The 17,040-nt window shown below is 45.3% G+C and overlaps 1 protein-coding gene across 4 annotated transcripts in view; it reads right to left on the reverse strand.

The window, feature by feature from the left end:
- Positions 1-223: 223 nt before the first annotated feature.
- CALN1 (calneuron 1) overlaps positions 224-17,040 on the reverse strand; it is a 151,778-nt gene continuing 134,961 nt past the window's right edge. For all 4 annotated transcript variants that reach the window (XM_081173197.1, XM_081173199.1, XM_081173200.1 and 1 more), the window contains 2 exons: positions 5,961-6,114; positions 224-4,486 (listed from right to left, as the gene is read on the reverse strand). In XM_081173197.1, coding sequence (XP_081029323.1) covers positions 4,359-4,486; positions 5,961-6,114 — 282 coding nt within the window. In that variant the 3' untranslated portion in view covers positions 224-4,358. The remainder of the gene's footprint in view (positions 4,487-5,960; positions 6,115-17,040) is intronic.

Here is a 17,040-nt window from a genome sequence, read left to right on the forward strand (position 1 = left end):
TGTCTCTGGATTATGTTTGGACCAGGAGTGATGCTCTGTCATCCACCATGTTTTTATCTGCAGACCTGTCCTCATTGGTGAGTCATCTTCTGTGACTGGGTCCCTTCCCATGCCAGCCAGTTGTTCTGGAGAACAGATTTAGGTTTCAATGTGAACTGCGTAAAATTGCTGTCTCATCCCTACTCATGACTGAAAGAGAAGGGTGGTGGAAAGATACCAGAACTCAAAAGAAGAAAGCAACTTTATTACTATTGCATAAGTGATTAAAATTAGACTTTTTTTTATACAGATAAGATATTTACAGTGCTGTTTGGTTAAATAGGCAGGATATATGGCAGTTTCTTCCCTTTATATACTTTGTACAGTGCAATAATATATAATGTGTGTATATATTAAAATAAGTTCTTTTCTTAAAAAAGGTAGCATGCAAGGGGTCATTATTTCAAAATTTATTCCTTTGATTTTATCTGTACCAAGGTTTATTTGCCACCATTCCCACCTTCCCTGCACTTTTGTTTGAAATAACGTTTTGTCAACATAGGAGGAAACGAACATTGCTGGAATCGAAGGAATGAAAATGGACGAGAGCCCTTTTCACACGTTCAATGGGAGAGGTGGTCTTTGCTGTCCGAGGTCCAAATCTTTTTCACATTCAGCCAAAGACCTGCATGTAATTGGAAAACCTGCCTGTCAATCTGCCACAGTAGGGCTGTGCAGCAGCTTTGGTTTGAAGCCCAAACCAAATTGAACTGACTCAGGTGAGGGCTGGTTGCACAGGGTGGTCTGGAGATGTCAGTGGGTGTGGGTGTCAGGCAGATAGGAGAGGCAAGGTGAGGAGGGAAGAAAGACAGGCTATATTGCAGGGCTCTGTTGTTCGCAAGTGCCTTCCCTTCAGGGAACAGCAGTGGAGCAGAGGATTCAATCCTGTGGGGTGCTTTTGGGGGAGGAAAGCACCCTGTCCCTTTGCTCTCAATCAGGAAAGTGGAGAAAGGAGCCTTTCCTTCCCCAGCACCTGACTGTATGTTTAGTTAGGATTTTTACAAACCGTAACTAAACATGACACACACCTCTGAATTGATTTGGGGATGGAAGTCTCTGAGTTGGGATGGCTGTGCACAGCCCTATTATACAGAAATACAGGCTGAATTCAGGTCTTCAGCTAAATGAGTGGAATTTGAGGGGGCAGCATGACTCTCCCTGACCCCACCATGCATACAATGCAATCTTCAGTTGTGAGAATAGGGCAAAGGCTTTAATGGGGTAACAAACCATTCCCCCCCCCCTCCAGTTCTAATACAAAATCTTTATAATTCTTAGAATAAACCAGAACAACCTGACCCGGCGACATAACTATACTCTAAGAAACTATCTTCTATAATAAATAGAAACACTTACAATGTGCTTAAGACGAAGGGTACACTGGGCCTGCCCATGTTTCCACGTCTGACAAAATATCTTTCTAGGGACGTTGCTGAACATGAGATAAGCTGGCTGTGATTAGACATTTCTACTCCACCCCCCTCCCCAAAAAACCTCATCAATAGTAACCTAGGGTGCAATTAAATTTTAAGCAGGTGATATGCTGAATGCAAGCTCTTGAAACTGATCTAGACCCTTGGTTGGCCCATCCCTCTCTCCCTTCCTCCATCTTCTGGAGTCTACACAGGCCTATAACTGTTCAGGGTCTTGGATGTAGATCCTTCCTAGCTCTGCTTACCTGTATATGCAAATGATATTGCCTACCACTGAACTATAACTTCTCCCAATAGCACTGTGATACTTCTGCAGCAGTGAGGCTCAACTCTAGACTAGTTTGGCCAAGCAAGAATGAATTGGTTTTGCAACCTTTTTTCCCACACCTGTGCAGGATCAGGGTTTGAGCAATGATAATTGGATTTAACCACATAATGGAACAGCTAGGGCAGGAAAAGTGAATGAATATCTTTGTCTCAGTTTAGGTTTTATAAATTTACTATTACATTGGTGTCGGACTGTGTTTTGACATCAAACTGGGTTGTTGTTGTTTAGGGGAGGAGGTGTAAAATTACTAAACTCCATGCAAAAACTGTGTTATGATCAAATCTGATCACAATGCACACAGAATGTAACGAGAAAGGTTTTCTAATATTCCCAGTGAGGACAAAACTATGGCCAATGTGGAGGAGGGTCATTCACACACATTTCTTTCTACTGTTGCTAATAATTTTGCTCCTTAAAACCATTCCCATTTGCTACTATGATTGACTAATACCAATTTTTTTGGGGGGTATGTTTTAGCCATTCATATCACGCCTTAAATGGCTACATTTGCACAGGTGCATTGACTGCCTGAAAAGGAGGCATTTTGTCAATATAAGTATAATTAGTTGTATAATATCCATATGTTTACATTTTTATATATATACCTAATAGTTTTTATGTTTTTATTGGGGATGCTAAGTAAAAAAAGAAGACGACTGAAATCTTTCAGTCAGGCTTACTCCCAGTAAACCTGGTATATCATTGTACTACTCAACAGACACCTAGGTATCAGAAGTGGTTTGAAACTCCATCTTTGTCACCACTTTGGAGCAATACCTGTTCTGCAGAAATGAAAGTTGCTCCTGTCAATGGGTTCATTCAGCTCCTGGCATGGTTCAGAAGAACATAAGAATCTGGATCAGGCCCACGGTCCACCCAGCCTGGCATCTTGCTCTCACAGTGTCCTACCAGGTGCCCGTGGGAATCCCTCAGGTAGGACTCATGAGCACGCTCCCTTCTTGTGGTTTCCAACAACTGATATTCAGAGCCATAGTTTCCCTGACGGTGGAAGCAGGGCACAGCCATCATGGCTGGTGGCCATCTCTAGCCCTCTCCCTCCATGGATTTTGGAAACCAGTTAGACTTACTCCCAGGTCAATGGGTTTCAGACTACTGAACTGAACAGCTGGGCAAAACTCATTGGCTACGACTGCAGCTTCTCAAAAGGAAATGTACGTCCACAATGGCCTTCATTTCCCAGTTTTATCCTATTGAGTGGACATTTCATCTCCTTATAAAGCCTCAACCAGACTTTGGAAGAAACCTTTCGACAGCTATAAAACCAGGCTGTCAATGGCTTCCAGCCATGACGGCTATGCCACTGCCATTGAGCTTGTCCTACTGAATATCAGTTCCTGGAAAACACAGGTGGACAGAGATGTGTGGCATTCATGTCCTACTTTCAGATTTCTCACAAGCATCTAGCCAGCCCCTGAGAGAACAGGATGCTGGACTGTCATATATCAGACTACCAGGTTCTGATCAATAAACCCCCTGACAAACCATTATGGGGTTTTAGACCCTAAAGAGCCTGCTATTGCGCTCCCCAAATCATTTGTTCTTCTCTCTATATTTTTTTAAATGTATTTCCTCTAGTTATGGATTGGCATTGTAAAACAGGAGCAAATGGTGACTAGGTTCAGAAACATTTGAATAAGACGGACTAGAGGAAGGTCAACAGACTGACTGTACATTAAATATGAAGCCATTTATGAAGTAGGCGCCTATCACAGCACTGTTTCAAAATGTGGTAGGAAGACTTTGCATTGGCCTTAAATCTCCAAGGTGATGCATCTGATTTTAAAAAACCCCTGATGAAAAAAAGAACGGGCAGTGGACACGGGGAGTGCAATAATAATTTTTAAAAGAAGCAAAATGGTGGTGGGCCACGGTCTTATATTTAACAAATGAACAAAATCCTCCGGACTGCATAATTCGTTAATTATGCGTTTGATTGTCCCTGTACAATCCCCTGCAATGCCAGCGGGGTTAAACAGAACCATTGAAGTCAGACGAAGAGAAGCAAAAATGGATGGTTTTTAAGCTTACTATGGTGGTATAGATTTCAATTTCCTGGGAAAGCTGAACCATTAGAAATATATAGATATAGATATAGATATAGATATGCTTCAGAGTTTCTGTAAGATAGCTAGCGGCAAAACTGTCTCCAGTTGGTGTCGCATTTTCTGGGTGGCCACAAAATACCGCTGGGTGAATGTGAATCCTCATTCCGATCTCCTGCCACCACGCCAAAAAATAAAAAATAAAAATTCAGGGCTCTTCTGGGTTGTTTTTTTATTGCGTTAGGAAACAAAAACCATTAAAGCATTAAGACAGCCCTTTTATGCCCCTGCCAAGAGGATATAGTTGATTTACAGGTACGCTGCTGGCCTGGGGTTCTCTATCGAACCGTCTGTCCTTATCCATCCGCCATTCCGTCACCCATGCGATCTCTCCTCCTTTTTTCCCATTTGTTTTTAAAGTTGATCAGGGAGAAAGTTCACCGGACAGCATGCGCATGCGTGGATCGTTTTTTTTTGTTTCACAGTGTTATATGGCTACTCCATGCCACTTCGGAGGATCTGGTTGGCTGCAATCAACATGACACTGATAATAAAGGCCATAGCAAAAGCGCATATTAAGCTTTTCCGTACACAAGTCTGTCGGTTTTGTTTTTGAGAATGCACTAGGAGAGAAAGAGAGAGAGAGCATAATGACCTTTTCGTTTTAAAGTTACCGTATTTTTCCGTCTATAAGACGCCCCCATGTATAAGACACCCCCCCATTTGGGGGGACTCAGTATTAAGAAAATGAGGGGAGATGGCCCAAAGTTGTTGAGCCTCTCCACCTACGCAGCTGTGAGCAGGAAACACCCCCTAGATCATTTCCTCTGTGTAGCGGCATCGGCTGGTTGGTTGGAGGGCAACTTCCCCTGATGCCGCAGTGTTCAGGAAACGATCCAGGGACTGCTTCCCATGCACAGCGGGATCGGGGGAAGTTGCCCTCCTGCCAGTGAGCGCCCCATATCACTCCCCGCTTGCTGCGGCTTCAGGGGAAGCTGTGTGCTGCCAGCCAGAATTCCCAGATTGCACCCTGTGCACAGCGGCATCGTGAGAAGCTGTGGGCCCCTAGCCAGTGCCCCCAAATTGCTCCTTGCTTGCTGCAGCATTGGGGGAAGCCATTCACCCGCCAACCAGTCAGTGTGGTGTAGTGGTTAAGAGTGGTAGACTCGTAATCTGGTGAACCGGATTCGAGTCTCCGCTCCTCCACATGCAGCTGCTGGGTGACCTTGGGCCAGTCACACTTCTCTGAAGTCTCTCAGCCCCACTCACCTTACAGAGTGTTTGTTGTGGGGGAGGAAGGGAAAGGAGAATGTTAGCCGCTTTGAGACTCCTTTGGGTAGTGATAAAGCGGGAAATCAAATCCAAACTCTTCTTCTTCTTCTTCCCCCCCACCCATGCCACTATCCGTGTATTGGATGACCCCAGTTTTTAGACATGAGTTTTGAGTCTAAAAACCTCGTCCAATACACGGAAAAGTACGGTACTTATCAATTTGATCATTATTGATACACAGTACACAGCATACAAAATGTAGCCCAGCCGTCCATTTTAATTACTTTGGTTGGAATTGTGTTGGTTACAACCCAGAGTAGGCCCACTGAAATTAATGGGCCTACGGTAGCAGTCATGTCCATTAATTTCAATGGGCCCACTCTATGACTAGGGTTGGATGCAACCCATAATTACAAAGCCTTTAACCATGTGAGTCCAGGACCTTCACTTCAGAAACAAATCCTGGAAATTTAGGATCTGAAATCTGGATGCATCTCTACGTACCCTCCAATACAATGTGGCCCAAATCTGGGAAGACGCCTTCTGGGTCGACACTCCAGCACATGACCCATGTGAAATTGTGTACCCAAAATTCAACTCGAGATTGCAGTGAGAGATCTTGGCCCAAAATCATGCAAGAGCAAGTCACCCAAAATGGCTGCCATGTTCTTGTGGAGGGAAACAGGACTTCCTGGTTTTTCTGGGGCAGTAGATGGGCATGTCCCTATGCAAGAATACCTTTAGACTGCCACACAGTTGACTTAAGTTGCCTTGGTGAGTGGTCTGAACAAACTGTTCTGCCTGAGATATGCAAGAGAACCTCACCTTCAAATTCTGTTTGACAGTTGCCAGAGTTCTCATTTAAGCTCTCTTCCTCATTGATGATGATGTTTTCAATATCTTTCATTGTTAAGTGGTCCTGGAACGCATGGTACAGTATATGTTTCAGCTCCTCCAGAGTTATCCGCTGCATGTCAAACTGTGGGAAGTCAATGAGAACTTAGTTTGAATTGTCGTTCACACACTACACATTACCTTTCATATTTGAATCAGAATAACTACTCCCCCCAAAAAAAAATCCATGCCAAAGTTTGAGGGCCACGTTATCTTGTGGCCAGGCTTCCTGGAGTTATGTGCCAATAACAGGCAGGCAACAGGCAAACGGTGGCATAAAAGATGTGACTCTCAACTTTCTGATGACTGTGAGAAATGAGGGTGTTGCTTTTTCACATACAAATGAAACAGTTGGTCAACTGTCAGCAGTCCAGGCAACTAGGGATATTTAGAGCTTGTAGTCAGAATGTGGTTGCAATAAGTAGACAAGTGTCAGCAGTCCAGATTGACTCAGATATTGACTGCTTGTGGTTAGGATGCTCATAAATGGGACAGTTTGTGGCTGAAAGACAGTTTATTGTAAGCTTCAGCAGCTATAGAACTCGCTTACACCTGTTAGTGGTCAGGATGTGCCTCTGTCACTTAAGCCACTATGTAAATGCATAGAAATAAAGAATCAAATAAGGGAAATGTTAATAGGATAATTAGGCAGTTGTGATAGACTGTAAACCTTGCAGTACCCAGCCAATGGGGAGACAAGGGAGGGAACCTGCACTCCAGGTATAGGGAATATAAGCTTAAAAGGTAAAGGTAAAGGTAAAGGACCCCTGACTGTTAAGTCCAGTCGCAGGCGACTCTGGAGTTGCGACGCTCATCTTGCTTTACAAGCCGAGGGAGCTGATGTTTGTCTGCAGACAGTTTTTCCAGGTCATGTGGCCAGCATGACTAAGTTACTTCTGGTGCAGCGGAACACCGAAATCAGAGCAGTGCACGGAAACACGGTTTACCTTCCCGCCGGAGTGGTACCTATTTATCTACTTGCACTGGCATGCTATTGAACTGCTAGGTTGGCAGGAGCTGGGACCGAGCAACGGGAGCTCACCCCATTGTGGGGATTCAAACCGCCGACTTTCTGATCAGCAAGCCCAAGAGGCTCAGTGCCTCCTTTGGACACCCGCTTTTGCAAGAATGTTTCGTATTCAATAAATTCCTTGCTGCTTCACCAATTCTGCTAGGATTTTATTTTGAGGGTCTCAAGACCCACTTCTAACATGGAATGTAGGTTACTGCACAAAAGTAAAAGGTTTATACACGTGCTCCTTTCCATCTCCACCCCCCGTTCAGGCAAGAGAGAGGCATGACAATGGTTCATGGTCTCATAGGGCTGTGCACAGGATTTGGTCAAATCCTGAATTCAATCAGGGCAATTTGGGATGATTCCTGCCCTGTTCAGATCAGGTCAAGCAACTACAAATCACTAAAGAGTGGACCAGGTTATCCTGAATTATTTTGTAGCAATCTACTGCTCAAACCATTGTTTCAGAAGGCCAGACAGACAGTCTCAAATATGTTGCAATTATTAATTAAAATAACGCATAGGTAGAACACAGGACAGGTATCAAATCTGATCACAATGCACAGGGCTAGGGTAGAATGTTCTCACCTTAACCAAGAACCCCCTAATCACAGTGCTTGTGGAAGGTGGTGAAATCTTAAAACGAATAAATAAAAAAATTCCTTCCAGTAGCACCTTAAAGACCAACTAAGTTAGTTCTTGGTATGAGCTTTCGTGTGCATGCACACTTCTTCAGATACACTTCTTCTTCAGATTCAGTGTATCTGAAGAAGTGTGCATGCACACGAAAGCTCATACCAAGGACTAACTTAGTTGGTCTTTAAGGTGCTACTGGAAGGAATTTTTTTATTTTGACTATGGCAGACCAACACGGCTACCTATCTGCATCTTAAAACGAAGAATGTGTTTGGTGGCCCTGGGGTGCTGTCATCTACCCCAACCCCCCTTGAAGCCTATCTAGTGCAGAAAAGCCCACTTTAACTGGCAAAATCTCTTGCAGATTCTCAAGCATAAATGCTTCCAACTCATCCAACCCAAGCTGGAGATGTCTGGGAGTAGACCTGGAATGTTCTTCCTTTTGTGTGCATCATCAAACACATTAAAAAAATGTGAGCAATTTTTTCAGTCATAAGAAGAACCTGCAGGATTGGGCCAATGGCCCAACTACTCCAACATGCTGTTCTTGCAGTGGCCAACCAGATGTACCTATAGGAAGCCTGCAAGCAGGATCTGATCACAAGAGCTCTTTTGCCTCCTGCTCTTTTCAAGTAATTGGTATAGAGAAGCATTACTGCCTCCAAGCACACGACAAACATCCACAGATAGCCTTTTCAACCATAAATTTGTCTAATCTACTAATGCCATCTAAATTGGTGATAATACAGCCTGCTATGGGAGGAAGTTCCATAATTTAACTCTGCACTCAACTATGAACTACAGTCTGGTAGGGTTATATATACAGTGGTGCCCCGCAAGACGAATGCCTCGCAAGACGGAAAACTCGCTAGACGAAAGAGTTTTCCATTTTGGAGGTGCTTCGCAAAACGAATTTCCTATGGGCTTGCTTCGCAAGAGGACAATGTCTTGCGAGTTCCTGCTGGGTTTTTTTCCCCTTCCCCCCCTTTTCCTAAGCCACTAAGCCGCTTATCAGCTGATCCGATCAGCAGATAAGCCACTAAAAGCCACTAAAAGCGCTAATAGCGCTAATCCGCTAATGCTTCAATGGGCTTGCTTCGCAAGACGAAAAAACCGCTAGACGAAGAGAATCACAGAACGGATTCTTTTCGTCTTGCGAGGCACCACTGTATAGTCAAATTTTCTCATCAGAATGGCAGTTTCTAGCTGCTTTGTTCGGGGGGGGGGGCATCATCCTGAGCTGAGCAATTTTTCTTATAAGCACACTATACAAGCATAGAATTGTAGAGTTGGAAAGTAACCTAATGTTCATTTAGTCCAACCCCTTGCAATGGAAGGATCACAGCTAAAGAACTCCTGACAGATGGCCACCCAACCTCTGTTTAAAAGCCTCCAATGAAGGAAAGTCCACCACCTTTCACTGAGAATTTGCAGTGGTTTCCCCAAGAAAACATTTTTCTATGAATTTGCAGTGGCTTCCCAAGAAAACCTTTTTCTATAAATTCTATTAAGCAAAAGTATTACAGATCCTCAGTCTGGGGAGAGAGAGAAAAACCCCCACAATCTTAAGCAATGTAGAGGTCAAATCCTGCAACTGTGCAGCTGCTTGGTAAAGGCTGCATATTTCAGAGAAAAAAATAAGAATGAGCAAGCTGTTCCCGAAATACCCACAAGAGGTAGCCAAACACAGGATTTTAAAATAACCCACAACTCCGTTTTATGAACGGTGGTTGTCATGAGTAACACTGCTTTTATATTCATTCTAGAAGGAAGTACAATAGAGAAAAATGAAGCTGCAAATTACCTAGCTTACAACTCAACAGGCCAGCCAGGTGAGCATCACGGAAGACATAGGATTAAAGATGGACCGTGCACTGCAACTGTTTGCTGTTATTTTTAGTAGCATCATGTCAGTGAACTGCCTAACAATCAGGGTTGTGCTTTGGGGGGGGCAGCAGTGGGGGGGGGAATCAAGCCAACTTGCTTGCTTACAGAAAAATGCTTCCCCCCACCTTCCTCAGTTGGTGATTAGTATTCTGTGGTAAAGCAGCTGATGGCATGAAAATTGGCAGGTCATGAGTAAGAAGAGAAAAACAATATTCCGGTTAGAACTGCAAGCAGCAAACAGCCATGGCTGCTTTTAAGGTCATCCTGAGAGGGTCCAGGATCTTTTCAATGATGGTACCTTGACTGTAGACTAAATGAACATCCTGGCATCCACTCTGCAAGCAGCAATCTATACATTACGTTAAGTGTATAGCTTGCCCTTGAAAGTCTGATACTTCTTTTGAAATGGCAATATGACTGTGGGTTCACACACAACAGTAAGCTGTGGTTAACATTACCTGTGGTTTATAAACCAACCACAAACCATGGTTAATGAGCAACCAAGCTTATATACCCCTGGTAAAGGGGTAAAGGGACCCCTGACCATAGGTCCAGTCATGGCCGACTCTGGGGTTGCGGTGCTCATCTCGCTTTATTGGCCGAGGGAGCCGGCGTACAGCTTCCGGGTCATGTGGCCAGCATGACTAAGCCACTTCTGGCGAACCAGAGCAGCGCACGGAAACGCCGTTTACCTTCCCGCCGGAGCGGTACCTATTTATCTACTCACACTTTGACGTGCTTTCGAACTGCTAGGTGGGCAGGAGCAGGAACTGAGCAACGGGAGCTCACCCCGTCACGGGTATTCAAACCGTCGACCTTCCGATCAGCAAGCCATAGGCTCTGTGGTTTAACCCACAGCGCCACCCACGTCCCCCTTACCACAGCTAAAGCTAATAAACCATAGCTATGCTGCTGAGCTGAGTTTATACGTTACACTAATGCTGCAGTCAAAAATGGGAATGGCTGTGTTAGTTTTGCTGGTTGTAATGGCAGCACTTCCCCTCTCATTTAACAATATTCCTTTTACACCTGTTGCATTACAGAACTGTGTTTAGTTTTTTGTTTAAAAAATCAATATACCACCATGCCCACTAAGTTTAATTCCTACCAGTGGGTGTGGCATGCGACACAACAGTGGATGTCACTAGACATGTCATCACCCTGTATACACATGGATGATTGTGTTCCTCCACGTTTTACCAGTGAAATTCATGGGAAATACCTGCATGCCAGAATATGGCCCCAAATTTTATCACATGGCATCTCCCATCCCTAATCTTCAGGTAGGATTGGGAAAGTCATAGACGTACAGTGGTGCCTCGCAAGGCAAAAAGAATCCGTTCTGTGATTCTCTTCGTCTAGTGGTTTTTTTGTCTTGCGAAGCAAGCCCATTGACGGATTAGCGGATTAGCGCTATTAGCGGCTTTTAGCGGCTTGTCTGCTGATCGGATCAGCTGATAAGCGGCTTAGCGGCTTAGAAAAGGGGGGGGGGAGGAAAAAAAACCAGCAGGAACTCGCAAGACATTGTCGTCTTGCGAAGCAAGCCCATAGGAAATTCGTTTTGCGAAGCACCTCCAAAACGGAAAACTCTTTCGTCTAACGAGTTTTCCGTCTTGTGAGGCATTCGTCTTGCGGGGCACCACTGTATAGAAGCACAGAACTGGAGAGTTGGAAGGGACCCCAAGTGCCATCTATTCCAACCTCCTGCAATGCAGGAATCTCATCTAAAGCACCCATGACAAATGGCCATAAGCAGAGTTTGCTGCTTAAAAACCCTCAAGGAAGGAGATTCCACAGCCTCCTGAGTGAGTCCATTCTACTGTCCCAGCAGCTCTTCCTGTCAGAAAGTTCTTCCTGATGTTTGTCCAAATCTCCTTTCTTGTAACTTGAAGTCATTACAGTGGTACCTCAGGTTAAGTACTTAATTCGTTCCGGAGGTCCGTTCTTAACCTGAAACTGTTCTTAACCTGAAGCACCACTTTAGCTAATGGGGCCTCCTGCTGCCGCTGTGCTGCCGGAGCACCTTTTCTGTTCTCATCCTGAAGCAAAGTTCTTAACCTGAAACACTATTTCTGGGTTAGTGGTTCTGTAACCTGAAGCGTATGTAACCCTAGGTACCACTGTACTTTGAGTGTTACCCTCCAGAGCAGGAGAAAACAAGCTTCTTCCCTCTGCCATGTGACAGCCCTTCAGATATTTGAAGATGGCTATCTTATTTTTTTATATAAAAAAAAGACTAGCTTTTTCCATAACAAACATCATATAAAATAAACATCAATACAATATCACAATGTGGGATTTTTCCAGTCCTGTGACTTCCCTCTATCATCTCCATGGTTCCATTATTTTTGGTTTCAAGCATGTCCAAGTCTTATTTTCCATCTGCATATATATAATTCTTATCTAGCATCATAATGACTGCTCCACGCTTAAAATGGGGGGTGCCCTTTGCGTGGACGCGCGCAGCCCCTAGATCTGGAGCGGCTCCAACAGCATAGGCTTGGTTTGGCTTCCCTCAGGTGGGATACCTGGAGGTCTCTGCCTACCTCAGTCAGTTGTCCAATCCCACCTGGGGGAAGTGTTGCCAAGGAGACCAGGCCAGGTAGGGGAGGGATTACCTGCCCACACAATAGAGGGAGGATCTTACCTGGGAATCCTCACTTGGCTCCAGAGCTTCTCCCACCCTATCCACCCTCAGTTAATGTCTTATTTGCAGGTTAACTTTTCTTCACAGGTTTTGCAGGTTAACTTTTCTTCACAGGTATGCGGGCGTTGCTACGTTAAGGTCGCTGTTAAAGGGCCGGAAAGGAATTTCCCTGCATTGGCAGGTTTCGCCTTTCCCGTAGCAAAAGTCACAACTTTGGCGGTATCAGGCCTTGGGCGGAATCCTTTAGTCCATCTTCCTCTTTGCGGCGGCGATACCTGGGTTCCCCGTTAAAGGGGTTTCTGAAGTGAGGCTTTGACCGTACGCCGAAAGGTCGTCATTGCTCTCCCCTGCGGCGGCGGCGTAACGGGGGCGGCTATCTCTGCTTGAACATATGTTCTCCAGAGCCGGCCCATTCCCCCCCCCCACACACACACTGGATAACCCTGATGCTCCCTAAGTCCCCGGCTGGGGACTGGGGAGGGAGAACGCCCAATGCCTGAGCCAAGGTCTACCCACATTTGAAATTTAATAAAGTTGTGGCCAACTTAATCCTATAGCACGTTGTCATGAGTCGTTATTTCACATGACGGGGGGGACCGCGCGGGATCTGGGGACTCCGCCTGTCCACGCAATACTGCAAATGTTTTTAGAATCCTGCTGATGTATCAACTTGTATACAATGCTTTGACATATACGCAATAAAAATTTCCCATTCATTTTTAAATTTGTTATTCTCCTGATTTCTGAGTCTTCCTGTTAATTTTGCCATCTCTGCATATTCCATCAACTTAATTTGCCAATCTTTTTTCATGGGAATTTTCCCCTCTTTCCAGCATTGGGCTATCAATATTCATGTGGCCATGACTGCATACATAAATAGATTTTTATAATTTGGGGGTATTTCCCTTCCTGTTATTCCTAATAAAAAGGCTTCTGGCTTTTTAACAAAAGTTATTTTAAGCATTTCTTTCCAATTCATTATATATCATTTCCCAAAAATTCTTTATAACTTTGCATTGCCACCACATGTGATAAAATGTACCATCTACCTCTTTACATTTCCAACAAAGATGGCTATCTTATCTCCTCTCAGTCTCCTCTTTTCCAGGCTAAACAAAGCCAGCTCCTTCAACCATTCCTCATAGGGCTTGGTTTCCAGATCCTTGATCATCTTGGTTGCCCTCTACACATGTTCAGATTGTCTGAATCCCTGGAGATGTGCTGCCAGCCAATGTCAAGAATACTGAGCTGGAGTAACGAACAGCCTGACTTGGTATATGGCAGTTTTCTGTGTTTACTGCTATGCTTAAGCTGTGCAAGTTAACCAAGACACAGAAATAATAAATGATTGTTGCAAGACAAGCAATGCATTCCTTGGGGTTGAATGCTGATCTCCCTTTACTTTGACCAAGGGGGAAATGGTCTACCCCCCTGAACACATAGCAGGACTGCCCCTCCCTAGGAAAACACAAAAGGGATCCCTTCTGACCTAAAGGGATAACAGAAGGTCCTAGCACCTGCCTATCTGCAAGAGGTGAAGTTCTGTAACGAGACCAGACTGTTAGCCGTGAAATGGAGAGATGGGTCAAGCCCCTGGTGGTTGACTTGCAGAAAGATCTGCTCTCATATGAGCCAGGCTCATTTCTCTCTCTCCTGGGAGTGACAGATGACATTAAAAAGAAATAATAACCGTCATCTGTTTCTCACTATGGTAGGAGGACATGTCCATGAATCATACAAATGGCTTCAGTGTGGTTGGACGACCGTTTTCTGCTTTCTAGCACTGATAGCTGAGTTAGACCTTTTCATTTGATAGTGGAAATGGGACCTGGCTCTGGCAGTTTTGCATTTGCTCTGATGTTTTATAACCTCCTTTCCAAGATGGGATGAAGACTGCCCAAACAGTTCAGGGAGCCATGCAGGAGTTTGGAATGCACAAATACAAGGAGCAAAAGTCTGCACTGCACACTTGCATGCGCGCGCGCACACACACACACACACACAGTGAAAACTTAGACATCAAAACTTTTACATCAATATTAGGATTCATGTTTGAGAAACCTAAGTCTTAGGGAGAGGTATTTGCCAGCTCTTGCTACCCAAGATCCTTTTGGTGTGAGATGCCAAGTACAGTGGTACCTCAGGTTACATACGCTTCAGGTTACAGACTCCGCTAACCCAGAAATATTACCTCGGGTTAAGAACTTTGCTTCAGGATGAGTACAGAAATTGTGCTCTGGCGGTGCGGCGGCAGCGGGAGGCCCCATTAGCTAAAGTGGTGCTTCAGGTTAAGAACAGTTTCAGGTTAAGAACGGACCTCCGGAACGAATTAAGTACTTAACCCGAGGTACCACTGTATTGAAACTTGGACCTTCTGCATTCAAGGCACATGTTCTACAGCTGATATAATGTTCCTTTCTTCAATATAGTTTGAAACTCTATTAATATACTATTTTAAAATTAGTGCTTTGTCATTTGGTGCCCAGGTAGAGTTACACCTATTAGCATACAAACCCCCAAATGGCTTGGAACACAAGGACCCAAATGAGCACCTTCTCCAACATCAACCATCTCATACCCTATGATAGAGAGTTGAGCCCTATGTGGTGATGCCACCACTAGGGGCTGCCCAGTTGGCATGGACCCATAACGTAGCAGTGCCTTTTCAGAGGCAGTTCCCCATTTGTGGAATGCCCTCCCCCCCCTCTGCTGGTGAGTTGTGTCTGTCTCTTTCACTGAGTTTCAGGAGGAGCTTTCAAACATTCCTGTTTATCCAGGCATTTGATGAATGGAAGACACTGTTCAGAGAACACCCTGACAAGGTCAACTTCAAGGTCAGCAGGAATGAACTCTTCACTTATTGGCTGGCAATCCAGCACCCAGCAGGATTAACCCTTGTGCCTGCTTATCAGCTGATAACACCCAGTAATGGCAGCTGACTGACAGGTAGGGTCGGTTTCGGAGAAATGGTCTTGCGGGTTAAATTGGATTCCTTGGCAGACCAAGACTGGCCTGTGGGCTGAAAGTTCCCCTGCCCTGGAACAAAGTGTGCCACTCCTGTCTTTTTACAGAGCCAAAGTGCAGCTTGTCATTGTCAGGGGAGTAGGAAGGGTGTTCAGGGGGTGCAGCCCACCCCGGGTGTCATCCCTGAGGGGGTGACATAATGGCACACCGCGGGGGGCAGCACTTATTGTGGGGCCTGCCCTGCAGCGCGCCTGAGCCACATGTCTCTCCTGGGAGTGATGTGGTGGATTGGGGCCCTGTGCTGGCTGAAATGGCAGCGTGGGGCTTGCATCTGCCAGGCGGACTCTGTGGGCTGCTCACCACACCGCCCCCTGGGCAGATCGCTGTGGCGCCCCCATAGGTGGATCGCCCTGCCCCCACAGCTCCAGGTGCCAGAGCAGCTAGCTATGCCCCTGGTCATTGTCACACACATTCGTCTTTAATTGAAAGACAGATATCAACCTTATACCTGTAAGGTTACTTTCTATAAATTAAATACTCCCCTACCCCCAAGTGGGATATGGGTGGCGCTGTGGGTTAAACCACAGAGCCTAGGACTTGCCGATCAGAAGGTCGGCGGTTTGAATCCCCACGACGGGGTGAGCTCCCATTGCTCGGTCCCAGCTCCTAGCAGTTCGAAAGTTCAAATCTGCCAACCTAGCAGTTCGAAAGCACGTCAAAGTGCAAGTAGATAAATAGGTACCGCTCCGGCGGGAAGGTAAACGGCGTTTCCATGCACTGCTCTGGTTCGCCAGAAGCGGCTTAGTCATGCTGGCCACATGACCCGGACGCTGTACGCCGGCTCCCTCGGCCAATAAAGCGAGATGAGCACCGCAACCCCAGAGTCAGTCATGACTGGACCTAATGGTTAGGGGTCCCTTTACCTTTACCCCCAATTCCCTATAGAAACTCTCAATCAAAAAACAAAACTACCCTCCCAAGCATTTTTCCTGCTCTAATAGAATGGGGGGGTGTACATATCAAGGCAGCTTCCCCTCCATCTGCACCCCTAAATTCCATAAGGAGGAAAAGCTATTTCATCTTCTCTGTCCCCCCCCCCATCCTCATTGGAGTATGACTGGAGGACTCTTTCAGACTGCAAAGATTATTCAGCAATCAAAAGCAAAGCAGCCAGGAGACCAAAAATATCATTGTAAATGAACCTTTCCTTCCCAAACACAGGGACCTAGGATGAGATGCTGAGCAATTTGCATTGGCAAGCAAAATCCCCAAAGCCGCAGACCAACAGAACATTTTGTTGCTGGGCTATGTTCAGGGCCATAGGGAGTCCCAGCCAGCACATACTCCAATGCTCAGACAGACATTAATTGAAGCGATTTAAGGTCGCAGGCCCAGTAGACTGAAATACTCCCCCCCCCCTCAGTTGGCCAACTTACTTAGCTTGAAAATCAATATAACAAAAACATAAGCGTTTCAACAACTGAGATTTCAATGTTGCCCAAGAGAAGCCACTGGCTTTGGGGACATTGCAAATGCACACTATTTATGGTACATGAAACAAAATATGTACAAATACACAATTGCTCCTGTAATGTAGAGGAACAACTGCTATAATTACTGTGGCCCGGTGATGTCCCATTTTGTTCTCGCTGACCAGGTATTTCGCAGGCAATCCAACATTTCTCTGATGAAAATAGGGCATCCAATTCTACATACAGTGGTACCTCGGGTTAAGTACTTAATTTGTTCTGGAGGTCTGTTCTTAACCTGAAACTGTTCTTAACCTGAAGCATCCCTTTAGCCAATGGGGCCTTCTGCTGCTGCCGCGCCGCTGGAGCACAATTTCTGTTCTCATCCTGAAG

The sequence above is a fragment of the Podarcis bocagei genome (genome assembly GCF_964188305.1).
Source record: "Podarcis bocagei genome assembly, chromosome: 15".
NCBI classification, from domain to species: domain Eukaryota; kingdom Metazoa; phylum Chordata; class Lepidosauria; order Squamata; family Lacertidae; genus Podarcis; species Podarcis bocagei.